The sequence below is a fragment of the Gossypium hirsutum genome, chromosome A11 (assembly GCF_007990345.1).
Source record: "Gossypium hirsutum isolate 1008001.06 chromosome A11, Gossypium_hirsutum_v2.1, whole genome shotgun sequence".
NCBI lineage: Eukaryota > Viridiplantae > Streptophyta > Magnoliopsida > Malvales > Malvaceae > Gossypium > Gossypium hirsutum.
Window position 1 is genome coordinate 8,977,851 of NC_053434.1, and position 21,315 is coordinate 8,999,165.

General features: G+C 33.3%; 2 protein-coding genes and 1 pseudogene across 2 annotated transcripts; 1 reads left to right on the top strand and 2 right to left on the bottom strand.

Annotated features, from left to right (window-relative positions):
* Positions 1–4,164: 4,164 nt before the first annotated feature.
* LOC121209722 (probable receptor-like protein kinase At5g24010) lies at positions 4,165–6,096 on the bottom strand. Its single transcript, XM_041080958.1, has one exon. It carries the CDS (start codon positions 5,801–5,803, stop codon positions 4,391–4,393), a length of 1,413 nt encoding a protein of 470 aa, XP_040936892.1. The 5' UTR covers positions 5,804–6,096; the 3' UTR covers positions 4,165–4,390.
* Positions 6,097–9,148: 3,052 nt separating this feature from the next.
* On the bottom strand, positions 9,149–12,392 carry LOC121209723 (uncharacterized; annotated as a pseudogene).
* Positions 12,393–17,737: 5,345 nt separating this feature from the next.
* Positions 17,738–20,193, top strand: LOC107923871 (probable polygalacturonase). The gene is made up of 6 exons (XM_016854037.2): positions 17,738–17,955; positions 18,234–18,569; positions 18,708–18,828; positions 18,907–19,081; positions 19,181–19,251; positions 19,342–20,193. Exons 1-6 carry the CDS (start codon positions 17,920–17,922, stop codon positions 20,049–20,051), a joined length of 1,449 nt encoding a protein of 482 aa, XP_016709526.2. The 5' UTR covers positions 17,738–17,919; the 3' UTR covers positions 20,052–20,193.
* Positions 20,194–21,315: the final 1,122 nt, after the last annotated feature.

Consider the following 21,315-nt stretch of genomic DNA (forward strand, 5'->3'; position numbering starts at 1 on the left):
GGCTCATTTATGTTCTGTCCTGTCAACCCTAATATCCTAACATTCTTAGGGTTCAACCGGGGCTTTCTAACACTTTTCCTCTGTCACTTCACCTTAAATTCGACTTTAAATATTTTCATAACATAAATATATAAATGCTGGAAATTGACAATAATAATGTAAAATGAAAGAATATTGCATTTATTTACTGTAATTTACCTTGATACAAAATGTGACTAAACTTTACAATTTAGTCCTTTACTTTTTCTTTTCCCCGATCTACTCCCGAATTTCGTTCTTCTTGATCTATAATAGCAAATTTAACTTATTTAATATTCACATTTATTAAAACAGTCCTTGACCCAAACTTTGGAAAAATTATATTTTTACCCCTAAACTTTCACATATTTGCACTTTTGCCCCAAGACTCGTAAATTAAACTTCATCCTATTTTCTTATGTTTTATGACATGCTGATCATTTTTCCCTATTATGGCAATATCAAAATCACACTCTAACATATACTTATGACTATTGGTATTTTTTTCGATTTAAGCCCTTTTACTCGTTTTCACTTAAAACCGAGTAGCATAAGTTGTTTAACATAATTTAAAACCTCATATTCTATCATAAAACACCAAAATACACAAATTTCAGCTATGGGTATTTTTCCAAATATGAACCCTAGGATGAATTATTGCTAGAATAAGCTTAATCAAGTTACCGGGACTCCAAAAACGTAAAGATCATTAAAAACAGGGCTTGGAATCACTTACTATGAAGCTTGAAAGTTGAAGAAACCCCAGCTATGAAGGAGAGCAAAAATCGGCAGAAACTAATTGAAAAGATGACCATTTTTGTGTTATTTTTCCCTTTTTAATTCATTTAATATCCAAATGACCAAATTGCCCCTCCTTACTAAACTTTCAAAAATTCCTTTCATGTCCTAATTTTTTTCCATGAACTTAAAATTGGTCAAATTGTTATTTAAACCCTCCTAATTAATATTCCAAAGCAATTTCATACTAAAAACTTCTAGAATGCAAGTTTTGCAAATTATTCGATTTAGTCCCTAACCTCAACTTAAGCACTTTATGCATAGAATTTCATCACAAAATTTTCACGCAATCATGCAATCATACCATGAACCTCAAAATAATAATAAAATAAATTTTTCTACCTCGAATTTGTGGTTTCACAACCACTATTCCGTTTAGGCCCTATTTCGGGATGTTACAAAATTTTTAATACAAAATTTTTTATTCAGAAGCTAACAAAATTAATAACCTAACAAAATAACTTTCAAATAACAAAATTACTAACAAAACTCTCCATTTTATTTAAAAGGAAATAAACTAAAATACTTTATCCTTCTTTTTATTTTCCTTTCTTTCTTTTGATACGAGTGACTCAGCCCAATTCAAAGGCCATAATAGAGATGAGTTTAGTTTCCCTCGAGATCCAAATCCAAACAGATAAAGTCAAAACTCAACTTAGTAGTTCAAGACTTTATCACGAAAAAAATTTGAGAAGAAGAGTTGAAGTTTCAAGACAATAAATTCTGGAGTAATGATGAATTAGAAGAGACTAATTATGTTCGTGGGCCTAAACTCTCAATCTATGACTACAAGCCCATGTGGAAAATGCTAACAAGCTTAAGTATTTTAAGTTATTTAGGAATTTTATGTTAACAAGAAAGTTTAGTTTAAAACTACTTCTTATTTAGATTAAATTAGAGTTCTAGTATACTTAGGAGTTTTATTTAGATTTATTTATCTAGCCTATATATAGGCTTTTGCATTGTACACAATGGAGACAATTCATTATTATTCTATTTCCTTTTGAGTTAATAAATTCTCTCTGAGTTTTTCTTTTTAAGAATTTCTCTTGAGTTTCTTTTAGAATAATTTTAACAATCTTTTTAGATTGTGGGGATCATCTTCAAACTTTTTCTTGCCAAGGTTATTATCTTGGAGGGGAAATTAGAGCCGCTTGCAGGGGGTTATGGATTCTTTGTGTTTCCAAGGCTTCTTAGGACTTCTATACGCCACGTTCTATCTTTCCATTTATCTTCTTTATTCACTTCCTTAATCTTTTGATTTATTATTTGTTTTAATTATTTTATCTAACTTGGATTTAATTTCGTTTCATGTTTGTGTAAAAAAAAATCTAAATTTCTTTTCGAACGTCTAGAGCCCTAAGTCAAATCCGCGACTTTGACAAACTTTACGATCCGCTTTCGCGTTCATCTTTCTCACCCTTTATCATCTTTCTTCTCCCTATCTTCTTACTTCTATTATGCTGAATTTTTTGGATATCTCCTACTCATTTGATTTTCAGGTGAGTTTAAATAGGATAAAAATTAAACATTGGTGCCCCGCCTATCAGGTAGGAGTCACCAGTGGTGCCTATTAAATAGGAGTCACCAGTGGCGCCTACCAAATAAGCACCGCCTATCCCATACCACACTTGTACATATACACGGGTCATGTACTGAACCGGAAAAAAATAATACAAGTGGTGGCGCCTATGAGAAAGACACCAATAATAAAATAATATTTAAAAAAACAAATATATATATATTATAAAAAAAAGGTGGTGACACCTATGAGAAAGGCTCCACCTAAAAAACATACCATTTTTGTAATTAATCCCACTAAGAACCTATTTCATAAATTAATTTTTTTATATTATTAAGGTAAATTAATCGTGACTAAAATGAAATTTGAGACAAACAAAAGTGGTTATTTTTATAATTTACCCTTTAATTAAATTGTGGTACATCAATTAAATTGCATAGATAATTACAGAAAAAAATTAATTAATAAAATTTTTTAATTAATAAAAAATTGTAGTGCATTAGTATAGGATAAAAATTAAGCAGGGGAGGTTGATATTTCTCACCTTAGTCAAATGTTTATTAATACTCTCTCCTTGGCTTCTTGTTATCTTGTTTGCATGCCATTCAAATAGTTTCTTTATAATAAAAATCATATACAATTATTTTATCATATACAATTTTTTTAAACATTTAAATGATTTAATTGCGTCAATTAAAAAACATTAATTAAAATGTTTAATTTTTTTTTGAATGTTTAAAAGATTTTTTATTAATTAAAAAGTTTTCATGCAAATAAAAAGTTGTATATGATTTTCAATATAGAAAACCATTTAAATGGTAAAAAGCTGTATATGGACTACAATTAATGCAAGAAAGTTACGGTATTTTGATGCACCACAAGTTAATTAAAAGACTTTATCTTTAATTCTTTAGCTTTATCTCTTTTTCTATTTTTTTATTGGTTCCGGCAATCAAAGTACACCGATAAAAAATAAAAAATAAAAATTATATCGGTGTTGATAAAGAAAACGTCAGTATCCAAAAAGTAAAAAAAAAATTAATTTTTTTAAAATTTGAACCGATTTCCGTAACGTGAATGTAAACAATTATTAAAAAATATATATTTATATATCTTTAAGTACATTTAAAAAAATACATATTGATATTGGCGAACACTGTATGGATTCAAGAAAATTATTTTTTTATAAACTGAATAATTATTAGGAGATGATGGAAGGTAGTGTGAGCGGTGAGATCACCAGCACGAACATATACAATAAACAACAGATAATTTTCGTACAAAATTTTGCACAAATAACTTATGAAAAAAAGCCGACGTTAGGTATACGGTGAGGGAGTAAGCTGCATAAGCAAACCATGACATTTGGGCTTTCTCCGAATATTCTTTCTTAAATAGTAAATGTTTATGTCCGTTACAATATATAGGTCCATTAACTTTGGAGATGTAGGCTCCATTTTTGTTTCACTTAAATGCCCCTATACAATTTTCAGCGCAAGATAAAGAGATTCTAGTGGATGCACTGGACCCTTCATTTAACAATACTAATCTTCAATTTTCTTTTTCCTTGTTTCTATTTCCATTTTTAACTCTAAGTAAATATCTTTAATAATTTTTAATTTTAATCTGGCCGTAATGGTGGGTGTGATATGAACCATGATCCAAGGAGTAGCACAACTCATTTTTTAGGTAAATTCAAACAGCCACCAAAACCAATGTTTTAATGTGTAAATTGGGTTAACATAAAGAAGTTTAGCATTTAACTGTCCACTGACCTCAGAGAAAGGATGAGATTTCGGGTTGGTTTTAAGTAAAAATAACTAGGATTTCATGGTGAAATATTTATTACATTAAATAAACCATCCCAATAGCATCAATCCAATCACAAACATGATGAGATAAACTGGAAAACAACATTCTATTCTGTTTACAGACACAAAGCTCCTTCACAAATTTCAAACTCAAACAAACTATTTAATATGATGGGAACTGATAGCCACCATTAGTATGCGGTATTATATCACAAAACCCAGTGGATCCATAACCATGTATTTATACTTTACTTGATAATTGTTGTTTACCTTGCTTTGGAGAAATTTCATGGACCTCCATTGGCAATTTTGACCATAGCACTGACTCCACCTTTTCATTCCTCCTACGTATGATTGCTGATAAGCTCAGCAATAAACACACAAGAGCAATCAAAGGAAGCAGAAAACCAACTCTTCTTTTCCTTGGCAAACACTTCAAAACTGACTCTGCAGGCAACGTACCGTCGAAACTACCCATCCAGTTACTTATCTTCATGATCTCCACTCCATTTAGGATAGCATCCACCGCGTATGCCATGCTCTTGTTCGAAGGTCCAACAGTTACATTCACTATCCCGGAATGATCAGCATCAACTACCAAGTCCACAAAAAACGGAGAAGCCAACAAATAATTGGTAACGGCCGAAGGATCCAAATCTTTATATGCCAAATGTCCATTAACATAAACATTGAAAAACAACAATCCAAGGGATATGCTAGCAATATCGCAGAAATGGAGTCTAACAAGATACTGATAACCCTCAATCACCGGAAACTCCCATGAAAGGTTCACATTAGGAATCGAAGCATTCTTGCTCTCGATTAACCGAGCCGAATTATATACATTATCAGGACCAACTTCACGACTTGCACCACCTTCTTGGTACTTAATCCTACCACTAAAATACACCCTATTTGATCCTTCCTTCGATTTAAAGTAGTCGTCATCAGGCAACCAAGTCCTCCACAGAGAATCATTAAATGGAGTGACTTTAGGACCTCCTATAGTTACCCTATACATAACTTCAAATGCTTGTTTATTTAAATTCTCAACTTTATCACCATTCACAGACTGAGCAGTTTCAAGTATCAAATCTTTAGGTGCAGATATCACTTCAATCGCACTAACAAAAGCAAATTTCGATTTTTCAGCAGGAAGAAAAGTAATTTCAACCTTTTCAGAGTTAAACCAAAGCAAATATTCGATAACCTTAGGACCCACCGAACCCCCACCACTAAAATTGGTCAAAGCTACCAACCCATTAACCAAAACGTGAAATTTAGAGTCAGCAAGATTCAATTGTGGTGAACTGAATCGGTGAAAATGGAGACGTAACATGTGTGTCCCTGGATCCTTGACATCGAAAACATATTTAGACGGTGCCTTGAAAACCCTGGCGGTATGATAGATCGGAGGCAGACCCGGCAGCAAAGTTCCAGCACAGAGTGAGAACAATTGAGGTGAAGAGAGATGCGAGTGAGAAGAATCGGACGAGTCGGAGACGAAGCGACGATTATCTACGGTGGCATCCAGCAAGGCGCCACAATTGACGAGATAATTGTCCACCGGAGAGAAAGATAAAGAGAGATCGCAAGAGACCAAGAAATAAAGAAGGAAGAAAGAGAAGCCCAATCTCGTAAACAAAGTTTCCATGGGAGAAAACGGATCAAAGAATATGCAGGAAGTGAAGGAAAAATGGGGAAGTAGATATGATTGAGCGTGGTTTTGTGAGACTGAGTCAAAAAGGAGACGACCTGAGTTAACGCGAAAATTGATGAGTCAAGATAGTTGTCAGGACACGGGAGATTCTAATTATATCTTTTGGGATTTAGGTGAGAAATGCGCGTTGCCGCTGGGGTAAGCAACGTGCGTATGAAACTTGACACCGCACCACCCAATCAATCTTCATTTGAAAACATATTAATAATAATAACCTTCACATACCAGTTTTAATTTTATGTTTATAATTTACGCCACTTGGACGTTTTACTTTCATTTCAACGTGTTGTTTATGTTTTTATTTGATTAGAGTAAATATGAGTGGATCCAATCTAGCTTAAATTTATTTTTCTTAAATTGGTTAGCCTGGGGAAACAAACAAGTCTATTTTTTAGATTGAGTCAAACTCGAATTTAAAAAATTAATCTAAATATTTTACGTGAATTTGTCCGAATTCAACTCAACTCTGATTCATGAAAACCTCTAAATACACATCACGTATAACGTAAAGAAAAGGGCTTTTTTAGAAATTTGACACATCCAAGAATTTTTAGAAATTTAAAATTTGAAGGGCTTTTTTTTTGGGGGGGGGTAAAAGAGAAGGGCTAAGCCCTTAAAAGGCCGCAACAAAATTCGCTGTAGAATTTACTTCTGGGAACACATGATGAACGAATTTAACAATCCATTGTCTGCAACACAAGTATTTGATATAACTTCATCCAAAATCAGCCTTGTTAATCATATCCACCACCATTGCATTGTCATTTTCAATGACTACCTTCTTCAACCCCTTTGTCCAAGCAACATAAATGGACCATAATTCTGCTTGGATTATGTCTATTAAAGCCCAACAGCCGTTCTCCCTTCTCATCTCGAATCAAATCCCCAACTATTGCCATCTCGGTTGTTATATTAACAGCGCCATTCGTGTTCACTTTGATCCAACCAGTGCTCAGTAGCTGTTGCTGATCATAAGATCATTTTATTCAACTTGTTTGATACTTCTTGCCCAGCTAATTCTTTGGTTTTGTGTTGCAACATCACAAAAATTATGATTTGCAAATACCCAAAGTTCATCTGTTTCCACAATTTTCAACAGACCACTCCAAACAAGGTACTCCAATCCACCTCTTCTAAATGAAATATTGTATCATGCTGAATATTAAGCAAGTGGCAAATTGAAGAAGTTACCTCTAATTTGCTGCGACACAAAGTGAATCCATGTCGAATGCGAAGCTGCACAATCTCTGATCACATGCAAGGTCGTCTCTCGGAAACATTCGCAAATTAAGCATGAGGCATCTGTAGCCATCCCGCGTTTACACCTTTCGGAGTTCGTTAACAATCTATCATTTACCATTAGCCATAATTAAAACTGGACCCTTTGCGAGCATTTGAGTGTCCATATTATAATCCATCTCTTGCCCATTGGCGCCCATCTTCCCTTCGCTAAACTCGTATAACTTTTAGACACAGAATTGACCAATTTTAGACCAATTCCACAAGCAATTATTGGATCCAGCAACTTCACTTGGAGGAAATACAGTTGCAATTAGCTCCACTTCCAACATCCTAACGCATCAACGTCTATGGACTTATCAGAACAATGATCCCGTAATGGACCAACATTAGGTACCCAGGCACCCAACCAAAATTTAACACTTTTCCCCTCACCTATTGTCCACCATTCGATTTCTTTTATTTCTCCCCAAATCCTAGTAGTAAGAGACTTCCAAACAATAGAATTTGCTATCAAAGTTGGTTTTCGACTTGTGCCAATCGGCCTCCAAACAAAGCATCTAACCATTTTCTCCATATTCCCTAAGGCTCACTGAATTTGGAATAGCCATAAGGATAGATCTCGCATGTAACATGTTCCGCTAAAGACGACAAATTTACATTCCACCTAGTTAATCTTTTTTAACCTTATCGATAATAAATTTATAGGTTATGAAATAAAAATACTTCCAGATAAACTCCTAAAACTCTTTAAAATTCCAACATTCCACTTATGGAGCAAGAAATTTCATCACCCACATTTTTAAAATACTTTTTCTTAATTTTCCAACTATTTATTCGATTGCCTAAAAATAATAAATTGATATAAGATATTCTTAATTATCCGTACCTATCCTAAATCTACCTCACAAAAAAGAATTAGATTGGCTGCTAAAAGCAAATATAAAATAGGTCTTGATTTAAGATATCTCGGCATTCTCCTTATCAAATCCCATCCAATGGTATAAATCAAGGTAATTAGTACCGTATGGGAGTATTGTTTTTGTCTTAGTATTGGTATGTACCAATACCAACATGTTTCAATATATCATTTCGAGTTTATTGATATTTTTAATTATTATATATATTTATAGTCTATTTTTTAGTTTATTTATGAATTATATATACATTTAAATATTATTTATTTCTATATTTGTAGTTTAACCTTTAGTATCTTAATAAATTATATATTTTTTAGTCAAAAATAAATTATATATTATATATTTGCAAATATATCTCAATTACATCCATAAAAATATAAGTTTTAAAATTATTTATTATATTCAATAATTTAATTTAATAGCTATCAATTTTAAATGTAATATTAGAAAAATTAAAATGGGTAAAATAAAAAAAATTAAAATTTAATTTAAAATATCAAAATTTTGTGCTATGAATTGGTACAAACTAGTACTAAGTTAGTATTGACTGAAACTAGCAGAAATACATCTAAATGATCAAAACCCGCCATAGCCAAAACAAAACAATTCATATGCAAAATTGCAATTTATGCTTTTTATACAAATAAAAGAGGCTAAACAGCCTTATCTAACAAATGATGAAACTGAAGTGCACAGTTGCCCTCGAGCAGAACCAGCACAGTTGCCCTCGAGCAGAACCAGATTAATCTTCAGACGAAATAGAAGCTAGCCTAGAAGGGACATCCCTTAAAATGCATAAACCATAACTAGCGATAGAATCCATATGCGCCAAGCAGTCTGCAGCCACATTTCCTTCCCTGTATACACGTTCAATCTTAACATTCCAGACAGTCCAATAGTCCTCTGATGCTCGTAATAACAGTGCAGCTACTGTCCACAACATCAACATGGTTCAGCATATTAACCACTTGCAAGTCGTCCATCTCTAGAATCACATTCCGATGGCCTTCATTCGAAGCTAACGAGAGGCCATCAAACGTAGCCCACAGCTCTGCTTGCGGTGGGGAAGATACCCCAAATTCCTCATTACTTTAATTGAAGTCTCTGAGCGAGCCCTCAATGAAGACTTTAAGTTGTTATAAATATGTAAAACGTAAATCATGTAAAATGCTTTTTTGCTGTAACGATTTTCTATAACAAACTATTCAACATCCATTGCTAAGGCTATTATATCGTCTAAACTTCACAAAAGAGGCAAAGTAATCAAATAATGACTGAAACTGCTCATTGCAATTCAATGACATCATCTTCTCCGCAAACTCGGACATCAATAGCCATGGTGCCTTTCTTTTTCCTTGGCAAGACCCTGCAACAATTCCTTCGCGGAGCCTGTTAAAAAACAAACACAAAACAGAGTTATCAGGCCAACTTATAACTCTACGGTCACATTCGACCAAGCAAAACCATGAAACAACAAACTTACCTTGTCCCATAAATGGGGATCAGGTTTTTATAAACCTGGACTCTCTCAATCCGTGAAGGATTCGCCATGTTCCATTTACACTCAGAGCTTGGAAGCCGGTCCTGAACATACTCGCTAGCTGTCTGGTTCGTGTTCTTGTTGTACAAAGCATTAGACAAGTAAAACACAAACGGTTTCTGGCAAGCATGTCTTGCAACGGGGCGGGTGTTAAAAGAGAAGCCAGTGTAATCAGCTCTCTTATACCAGTTCAAGAAAGTTCTGTCAGGCATTTCCATCTCTCTAACTGAAAATATGCCTCGGTATATTTGAACGGTGTAGCCCCAAGAGACCGAGATTGTCCAGCTTCGGGTTTTGTCGTAGCAAACCGATTGCTGCATGATTGCCGCGGAGTCCAGTTTTATTGGAACCCTTGGACGTTGAAGGGCTTGGACCCTGTTAACGTTTGGGAATATGGGCTCAACCACGTCTAGGTGGTGGATAGAGATTAGAGGAGCTACAGGGTGAGCCGATAGTAGGCCCAATAAGCTCCCATAAACATCGTACTGATATAAAACCAATCATAACCATGGATTAGTTTTTTAAGATTGTAATTCGAATAATTATTAATAAATGAGAAAGAATAAATTTAGACTAAAAACCGAAAATGATTGAATAAAATCAAAGATAAGCCGTATTTGAAATTTGAAACCAGATTTTTTCAAAAAAAAAAAACAGTGACGTATAAAAACCGACGAAAAGCAAAAGTTCCCATAATCAGTGTTGAAATGGGTCATCAACCAAGTCAAAGCACTTTTTTTCAAGTGAAACGCGTGTCGACATCGAAGTCCTTAGTTAAAACTGATATCGAGATCTTGTCGTCCACGTGTGTTAGAACATAATTAGGGTATTAAAGAAAGGAGAAAAGACTTATTACGACAGACAGAAGAAGATCGAAAACGTTAAAAGGAGAAGCGACCAAATTGCAACGATGGGGTCCAATGTGAGTTTGCACAAACAACCGTGGAGCGGAGCATTGGCTTAGGTTCCACAGTCAATGGATTCATTGCAAAGGGCTGAAACATGAGAACCAAAAGAACACCGGCTTGTTTGAACTATGCCTCTATCCATGCCGTGATATGCGACATAATGAAAAATACCCAATAATTTGAATTTGTATAAACCGTCGTTATTAAAACCTAAAGGACATGATGATAATAAAACAGAAAAAGAAGTAGGATTATATTAGGTAATTTTAACAATCCAAATCCGGCAACTCTAAATTCAACTTTATGGGTGGATTAGGTTTTTCATATTATTCCTAGATAACAGGGAATAACCCGCAAATGGTGCATTAGCTATATGTAATTTTTTTTTAAAGGAAATAATTTCATCTACTTATTTTAAAATAAATTTCAAAAATAATGATAAACCCACAGAAAATGTCTGATTATATTATTATTTGATTTGGATTTTTATTTTAATTAATTCGAGTAGGAATAGGGAACAAACCCCAAGTACTAGATTTGTCTAAAAACAAATTTTCAACTTTTAAGGAAATTTCTAAAAAGCTTGATTATACTTAATTTAATTTTCTTCTTATTTTTTTAAATATATTCAAGGGTTTTGACCCTAAACTGGAAGAATCAAACAAAAACCATCAAGATTTTTGGAGTTTGGACCCAAAAAGGAACCAAAATCTTCCAATATTTGAATTGTTCAATTTCTTGGTCTTCGTTAAAATCAGCAAAATGACTGATAAAGAAAAAGTAAAAAGTAAATAAATAAATAAACAGACAAACCTGGTGAAATCCGGGTTCCTTGGTGAGGGGAATTCCAAGCTCCGCCATGCAAGCGTGTATCCGGTCATCGGAACCGTACAATCCGGGGTATCTCTGTATACACCTATCTTGCATTTTGGCAAGAGCTTTAGCCAAAGGGTAACTGATGGCGAAGCCTCCACCGCCATAAGCCATCCCATAAGAAAAATGTATGTTCTGCAAATGACTCTCCGACAAGCTCCCAATGTAATACAACTGATTATGATCGTATTTTGACAAAACTCTAACCAAATTCTCCGGCACAAAATATGTATCATCGTCTCCCATCACGAACCATCTCACATCTTCAAAGCCAAGCCGTAGAGTCTCGGACACTATGCGGGATATCCTAATGGCAGAACGGTGGCCTTTCAGGTTCTTGTACTTGAACTTGGAAGTGTCGCATGAGATCTTTACCGGCGGCAAAAGATGATCGTCGGACCTATTTGCGACGGCCTTGTCTAACCAGACGGTGCCACGCATTTCTTGGGACTTCCACCAGAGTTTTATGTAATTTTTCCGATGCTCCCATAGCCGAGCCGAGGCGGCAATGCCGAAAACTAAGTGGTGAAGGGTAGTTTTTTCTGGAGGACCGAGTTTTGGTGGGGAAGAAACAGGTGGCGGCATCGCTTGGTCAACAACATGAAGGGTGTTGATGATATTGGATCTGTGATTAGACGGGTTTGAGGCATTGGAGAAGCTTAGATTGTAGAAGATGCAGATAATAGAAATCAAAAGAACGGAAGAAACTAGCAACTTGGGGAAGGTCCAAGCAATAGAAAAATGTTTTTTCATGATTTGATCCCATAGAAAGTTTTCTTCAACTTTTCGATTGCTTTTCATGGTCTGGAATCAGGACTCATGAAACCCCAGAAACGAAAAGGACTTCACTGATTAAGAGCTTAATTAGAGATTTGGTGTCGAAGGCTGGCTCAGCAATTCTAATCCTAGATTCCTAGTTCTAACTTAGAGCTGATGTTAGATGTGAAGAGGGATTTTTTTTTTTTTGCACATCTGAAAACTGTGCAAAGGAATTGAAGAGAGGTGAAAAGAAGTAGAGCTGACCAAAGCCAAAGTGGTAGCGTTTTCTCAAAAATAGACGTCTCTCGGTTCAATACAATTTCCTTAGTATTTTGTTTGGCATAACGAAATTCAGGCCTTAATTTTGCAAATTTAGCTTTTATTTTTTTAATTAAATTCAATTACAACATTTAAAAAGAATTAAATAATTTTTAATAAAAATATTCACTAAAATATTAATTTTTTAACAATATTGGCATAACAACTCACATAACAATTCATATATAATTAGTTTATGCTGATATAACAATATTATAAAAATTATAAATAATAATAAAGTACATGTAAATACAATTTTAGGCTTCGTCTGAAATTTGGGAGGATTTGGACAATAATATTAGACTCAAAAAATGAGTTTGAACAAGAAATTAAGTCCGATTAAAATATTGATTGTTAGAGCTCGAGCCAATCAGCATATTTTTGTAAGTATGTAATGTTTCTATTATGTTATTTTTATATATTACTTTAATGTAAACACTAAAAAAATTTATGTATAAAATTAATAAATAAAAAATATAAATATATTTTTAATTTCAATTTTCTTAAAAATTAATATAGACAGCTCTAAAATGAGTTTCGATTAACTATTTACAAATCTGGATAGATTTAGATAAAATTTTAAACTCATATTTTAGGTCGAGCAAAACTTGAGCAAACATAAAGTAAGCTAATATCATATTTAGGCCCGACCTGACCCATAAACAACTCTACATGTGGATAGTCATATAGTCAGCAATATTTAAAATTTAAATGTTTTAATCAATATTTTTATTAGAAAACCAACTATTTGATTATTTTTGAAAGATTAATGGTTAAATTTTAATTTTTTTAAAGTTAAAAAGTTAAATTTAAATAAAAAACTAAATTTAAAAAAATGATTATTTTGTTTTGTTTCCACTTTAAAACAAAATCTTTTTACTTTCTTTAATTTTCTAAGACATAATTTTTTTTAAAGTATAATCAATTAATGGAAATTGAAAAATACATAAATAGGCTGAAGCGAACTGTTTGACAGATTTAATGGTTGTTATTAGTAAATGATAATTATGAATATTATGAGATGCATAAATTTAAAATTATATTTTTATGATAATAACTAGAATTAAATTTTAAAAATATAATAAGTAGTATGACAGTGGCGCTTTTGTCCATAAACCCCTCACTGTTAGTTTCTTTAACAACATTGAAAATAGGAAATAGAATTGTACGGGATTAGAATATATCAATATTTGATATTAGACTAAGAAAGGAATTTGGGGTTATAAAAGGAATTAATCAATCAGATTAGAATCAACTTAATTACTTAACCATATCTTTAACTTAGTGGGAATGAGCAAATCTTGAAATGTTTTCGGAATTTTAATATAATTATTCTATATATTGCTAGTCCAGCAAGTTGTTGGGTTTATGTTATTTGTTTTTAGGGTATAATAAAATAATAATTAAATAGTTAAAAAAGACATTCGACATTATTTGGTTCTGCTACTTTGTAATGTCATTTGTTAGTATAAATAATTAACAGAAATTAAATCGATGTTGTCAATTTTCTTTAAAGAATACTATTTCCACAAAAGAAATATTTTATAGAAACAAGTTCGAATGAGTTTTTTTTTTAATTCATATGATTATTTTCAATGTTATTTTTATTGTTATATAACTACTAAGTGAATATTTGTTTTAAATTTCAAAACATTAAATTTAATAGCAGAATTTTAATGGTGATAATAACTAGACTTATAAATAAAAATATAAAAAATTAAAATAAAATTATAAATAGAAAATATAAAGAAACTAAAATAAGATTAAATTTCAAATGTACGAAGTGTATAAGTATTTAGAATATATTTTAATATTCAAAATTTTAATTTATAATTTTACACAACTATATATAATGTGAAGTGTGGGGGAAGAATGATTAAAGGTTGAGATAGATCTGTTGAATGTAGGCAGTAAACCCCTAAATGGGCCTTTTGAGTCTAATCCCAATTTTAAGTTAAATATGCCTAGACTTGACCCATCTAAATATGCTATTTGGGCCTATGTCACCAAAGTTTGGTTAGCCTCTTTTCACTTTAATTAGGTTGGGTTGTGATTACAAGTGGGTCAGTTTTATTGGTCGAAAGTATGTTTACTTGCTTACTTGGTAGAGTAGAAAGAAAAAATGAAGGGATAGAAAATATTTTTTTTTTCATTCTGTAAGTGTACTAAATAGGAAAGATGGAAAAATAGAAGGAAAAAATAAAACATTTGAAAAAGGCATAATTTTAAACTAACATTACACATTTCACTCATTTTCTCTCCTCTCATCATTCTAATGTAGAATGATTAATTTTTATGCATTAGAATAGAAAACCATCATCTCATCTTTTTTTTTCCTTACCAATGACGCTCAAAATTTATTGTCTTACTTCAGATCTCAACTATTCTAAAGTCTAATTTTTTTTTTAAAGAATTGTGCCAGTCGTGGTCTGCTAAGGTAATATAATTATATTTTTGCTTCGTTGTAAGCGTATAAGCCTCTTTGGAAATTTGATTAATCCTTGTTAGCTTTTGTTATTAAAAGATTCACTTGAATTAAGACCACCAGAAATCATTCTCACAATCATGTGTGTGAAAAAGACTACCAACAGGTTTTAGTTTATACTTAGAAAATGCATTTTCGACAGACAAAACTTTAAAATACCGGAACGTACATAACATTATAAAATTCAAATCTATTATAGTTTTGTTACGGTGCTATTATCAACTTATTACTCGTCTACTCGACTAAGATCGACCTGATCCTCTTTGCTCTAACAATAACAGTATGTATAGTTTGCATTTCCGTATGGGTTCGCACGTGGGATGTTCACATTATCATGCATGTGAACCCACGTCTGGAGAACACGTGTTAATCTTAAGATAAAATACATGTTGTCATGCAAAGGAATCTACCTAAGACATCTTATCTAGAAGACCGTAATATATAAATAAAAAATTTAACTTCTTTCAAATACAAACACTCAAAAATAATTAACAAGCGGCTATCATAGTTAATAAGGATAGTGTGTCCTGTTTAGTTGTGGGGTTGCCACACATGCAAATGCTTCCTAATCTCTGGTTTCTCAATTGGTATTAAGAAAACTCCAAATTCCGAACCTGATGGGGAGACTGACTATTGCCACTCACGTGAACTGAATTTGAGTATTGCTACTATTTACTCTATTCTTATCATATTTAAAGTTTAGAAACTGGTATATAAATATTAAACACTGATGTTATGCGTCAAGTTCAAATACATGTGATATCATATAAGATCAAACATATTTTCCCGCCGGCGGTAGTCACAAGAATCACATATTTTTATTTTTACAACCAAGTGTCTAACTGATATTTTATGCGCAATTCTGTCGAAATGGATATTATTAAAAAAAATATTGATGTAAAAGAAGGCATGGGTAAGGGATAATATAGTTCACAATTTTGAAGAGTCCCATTGGACCAGAATGGATTTAGTGAGACAAACTGTGTTTCACACACAGGAATGGGGCTCATGTGAAACTTTTTTGACTTGCTACCTGATTTAAGAAGAGGCCAAAAAGCTATTGTTTTCAACCATAAAAGCCACCACTCTCTGGATTTCTCGTTTAAGGGGACTGGCATTCACATTAACATATTTAACAACATTCATTATAATCTCGAAGACAAACTCATTTTTCTTTAATGCCAATGCAATTATCAAAAACTTTTTGAGAACAAATGGGTTGAAATTTGTAAATTTGGAAGAAAGATTAAACCCTGTCAATACATCTCTTCTTCAAAATTGTAATTTAAATATAAAGTCTGGTTCTCTAATAGTAGTAGAAGCTAGAAAGGTGGTATATTCTAGGTGAGGAGGTCAGTAATGATGAAGAGAATGGAGGGAAAGGGACCTACCAATATATTCACCCGTGAAATGGGTCGGCAATGGTGGTGGAGGTGGATTGGAGGCAAGAGTGCAAGGGCGTCACGAGATGAAAACTTTTTAAGCTAACTCCAAGAAAGTGACCCCAATGAGTCTATAATGGGGACCCATTTATATTTTCTAGCAGAACCGGCCGAGCGGCAACAGATTAAAATAAAATAAATAAATAAAACCCAAATCCTATTTTTGTCCGCAACATAAAAAGGTCACAACTAAAGTCACATGCCTATCTAGCACATTTTTTAAAAATAATAAATCAGCCACCCCTAATTGCAGCCTTGCTTTCCTCCAGGGATCCATCATCGTTATTGCCACTAGCTGGTGTTTTTGGTTGGTAAATGGAAATAATATATGATGATAAAGTTCCATACCACACTCCCAGGCTACTCAGAGTGCTAAGTGCTAACTCCACGTTTCTCCCATTAACTACAAAATCAGACAATGGAAATGGTGCTCTTCCTTATCGATTCAGTTGAGAATGTAATACTAGCCACAAATTTATTTCTCAAATTTAAAAAGAAAAAAAATGCAAAATCACAAGAGAGATAAATACACATAAGAAAGAGAAACTACAACTATTTCTGTTAAGAGTTTTTTTTTTTTTTGAGAATTATTGAGTTTAAACATTAGTGATATTTAATCATTTCAAAAATAGTAAAATATTGTTTTTTTTTCTCTTTTTTTCCTTTCTATCAAAGAATCATATGAACGGTTAATTCCTGCATGTACACTTTTGATCGAAAAAGTTACACCAATTCCAACAATTTTTCTTTTTGATTTGAAAATAGTTTGGATCAGATACTTTTAATTTCTATATCACAAATAGATTTACGAAGTTGTTCCAGCTTATTGATTTCTATTAACTAACCCTAGATCCTTGCCCCTGAAAAATGAATGTTTCTCTTCAAGCTCTATCATGTAATATTTATATTACAACCCAACAAAAAGATGAATTATAAAAGAACAAAGGATGTCAACAAAAAAGCACATTCATTTCTACATAATGAAAAGTGGTAAATTTTGACATCTACAATTAATCATGTCCTTCAAGTCGTACGTTGATTTCTACCACATCGTATAGAAATAATTTTTTATGAAATATGTATATTTTATTACACTAAAAAAAGTGATGTTTATGGAAACAAAAAAAATCATAATCAATAAATTTCTAAAAAATAAAAATAAATTGAAAATAATTAAAAATAGATAAATTATTTTAAGTGCAAAAAAAAAATTGAATGGTAAAGTATAAACAATACTTCAATATGGTCTATGAAGCAGGAAAAAGAACCCTATTAAAAATATCGGATTTTTCAACTGTGTGTAAATATATATATATAATTAAATAAATATTTAATATATTTCTAAATAATATAAAACTATAACTAAACCCTATCCAGCTATACTTTAAAAAAGAAATACAATATATCTCTACTTAAATGTAAAACTCCTAAGAGTTGTAAACTTAGCATAACACTTAGAATCCTACTTGAATTTGTATTACTGTCCAATTTGAACAGTGGAGCTCTCACCTTATATATAAGACACCATTTGTCTCTCTACCGTATCACAAAGCAAGTCTTCCAACAATGGAGTTGGCAAGGATGATTCCCATGAGAATTCAAGTAAATTTCCTTTACACCTTTCGTTCCCCAGCTTTCTTTCCTTCACTTACAAACAAAACAAATAATGCATATACGCACTTAGTTTGAATCAAAAGAAAGCTGTTTTGGGTCTTTGCACCAAACTATTTTTATGTCAATCTAAAACGCCCATTGTTCCTTGAAATACTTGCTTCCTTCTGCACTCTTATTTGTCCTTCTGTTTATAACCCAGCTTCTAACTTCACCTTAATAATAAAACACCTAAAATGTGTACTTACTTAGCCTTGTTGACCTTGCAGGTGACTAGGATAGCCACACTCCTTGTGTTGGTGGCATTAATTTTGGGTCAAAAAGGAGCTGAGGCCAGGAAAGGAAGGATATTGGAGTCGTTTGAGTACATAGCTATGAGTTGCAGAGCGCACTCTGCATCAATAACTGATTTTGGAGGAATTGGTGATGGGAAAACATCAAATACTAAAGCATTTCAAGATGGAGTAAATCATCTGAGCCAGTATGCAAATGATGGCGGGGCTCAGTTATATGTTCCCGCTGGACAATGGCTGACTGGGAGCTTTAGCCTCTCCAGCCATTTCACTCTCTATCTTCACAAAGATGCTGTTCTCCTTGCTTCTCAGGTTTGATTTGTTGCATCAACTAACAATTGTTAGTATAGCATAGTATAGTAGGTGATTTTTGAACAAATATATTGTTAGTATAGTCTTAGGTATCCCTGACCCAGCTATTGACTCTCATTGCTTGGTTAAGTGATTCAGGATATGAGCGAATGGCCTGTTTTGAAGGCTTTACCGTCGTATGGTCGAGGAAGGGATGCAGCTGGTGGAAGGTTTGCCAGCCTTATATTTGGAACTAATCTCACTGATGTCGTTGTTACAGGTAGGTTCATGAACGCTGTTTATATATCAACATTCATTTTCAAGACAATAATGAGCCTGTTTATGTGTTAATTATCAGGGGCCAATGGTACAATCGACGGTCAAGGTGCATTCTGGTGGCAAAATTTCCACAAGGGCAAATTGAAATACACCCGACCTTACCTAATCGAATTCATGTACTCGGACAATATCCAAATTTCCAACCTAACCTTTCTCAACTCTCCATCATGGAATGTTCATCCAGTTTATAGTAGGTAAACAGCATCATATATGCTTTCTTCAATCACATCCGTCCACGTGGGAAATGACATTGATTAATTGAATTCTGGGGTTTTTTCATTTATATGATGCAGTAACATTCTCGTACAAGGCATCACCATTATTGCTCCTATCACATCTCCAAACACAGATGGTATCAATCCAGGTATAGTGTTTATTTCAAGCCAATAGTAATTTTCGAAAACTGATAAGTTGTTCAGCTCTGATCACTGTTTGTGTTTAATTTGATGATCAGATTCTTGCACGAATGTTAGAATTGAGGACAGTTACATAGTTTCGGGAGATGACTGTATCGCAGTGAAGAGCGGTTGGGATGAATATGGGATCTCATTTGGGATGCCCACCAAACAATTAGTCATTAGGAGGCTGACATGCATTTCTCCTTATAGCGCAGCCATTGCGCTGGGGAGCGAGATGTCGGGCGGAATCGAGGACGTGAGGGCCGAAGACATCACGGCCATCCATACGGAATCCGGGGTCAGGATCAAGACTGCTAGAGGAAGAGGGGGATTCGTGAAAGACATATACGTCAAAGGAATGACTTTGCATACCATGAAATGGGTGTTTTGGATGACAGGGAACTATAAAGCACATGCTGATAATCACTATGATCCCAATGCATTGCCGGTGATTCAGGGGATTAATTACAGAGACATCATGGCGGATAATGTGTCGATGGCTGCCAGGTTGGAAGGGATTGAAGGTGATCCTTTTACTCAAATCTGCATATCCAATGTCACGATTGGAATGGCAGCTAAGGCTAAGAAGGTACCATGGACTTGCACAGACGTCGAGGGGATCACGAGTGGAGTAAGTCCTCGGCCATGTGACCAACTACCAGATCAAGGGCCGGAGAAAATCACGGCTTGTGACTTTCCTGCAGAGCCTTTGTCCATTGATAGAGTGGTGCTCAAAAGTTGTACATATAGGATGAAATACATGTGACTGATAGTAGCAAAGTAAAACTAAGTTTGGTAGCTAGATGTAGCAAGAGCTCTCATAGTTGGGATCTTATGGGTTTCTGTTTCTTAATTATCTTATCAAGTGTTACATTATATATAAATATATAAAGCCAATGCACTCTCAAGTCTCATCCATGAAAAAAACTGCTTCTAAAATACATGTCGGAAGTATCTTTTTGATTTCAGCAACATCTACAAATATTTTAGGTAGTTCCATAACAAGTAAAGATCGAACAAGTCTTAGGATCAGCAGTTCCAGCATACAAAAGCCTTCATAACAAGTAAAGATCAGAGGAACTGTAGTATATAAAAGTCCAGTCCACGGCCACGCCTGTGTGATTAAGAAAAAAAGAACACTAGCAGTACCAGTAGCAGGGAAATAGCTTGTGGCTTCACCTGCCACGGTAATATCTAATCTCAGATTGAACACCATATGTGAATTTGGAAATACCAAGGACTTCATTACCATAGTTTTTGTTTGTATTGCCATTCTGACGACTTCTCACAAACATAAAAATTTAAAACTGCCCCCATCCCATTCCATTCCCGCGTCATATCCCTAAGAGAGTATGTTTTCAACATTCAATGTCGATTCTGGCAAGATCATAAGCCATTACAAATTTAGAAAAGAACTACACAAAAAAGAATCTACAAGTAATCTATGTTTACAAAGCATGCATGTTAAAAATGGGATTCCTTCACATCCCGTTTTTCAACACAATAATCATCGTTCAAACATGTATTACTTATATTGTGAAAATTATAATTTATAATCCTCCTTACATTGTGAACACCGTACAAATAAATTATAAAATGAAAACATGAACAAAATTATATAAATACGACATGATATGAACATAATGATATAATTTTTTTTTTAAAAAAAGATACCAAGTACATAATAAATATATATATTATTTTAGAACACTAAAGTAAATGAAAATGTCTACACTTCTGACTAATATATATAATCAATTCTTTTATATAAAGCTTCATTAATATAAATTCAACTCATACATTTTATTTGGCTAAAATATCAAAAAAGCCCTTAGAAAAAGTGTATCTTATTGAGTCCTTTGAATCATGATTTCTACTTAATTGAGACCATTGAATTCATTTTTCTGTCAAAACCCTTCACATGTTAAGTGCGGATAAATGATGGCATAACGGTTGACATGGACAGTGGATAATAATAAACAGGGGAAGCCAAATCCGTCAAGAATTGCCCTGCCTGAACTGAAAAGGCA

Coding starts and splice junctions, on each gene's coding strand:
- LOC121209722 (XM_041080958.1), bottom strand. CDS start 5,803: ATGGAAACTTTGTTTACGAGATTGGGCTTCTCTTTCTTCCTTCTTTAT.
- LOC107923871 (XM_016854037.2), top strand. CDS start 17,920: ATGGAGTTGGCAAGGATGATTCCCATGAGAATTCAA. Junction 18,570..18,707: donor CTGTTCTCCTTGCTTCTCAG/GTTTGATTTGTT, acceptor TAAGTGATTCAG/GATATGAGCGAATGGCCTGT. Junction 19,082..19,180: donor GTTCATCCAGTTTATAGTAG/GTAAACAGCATC, acceptor TATATGATGCAG/TAACATTCTCGTACAAGGCA.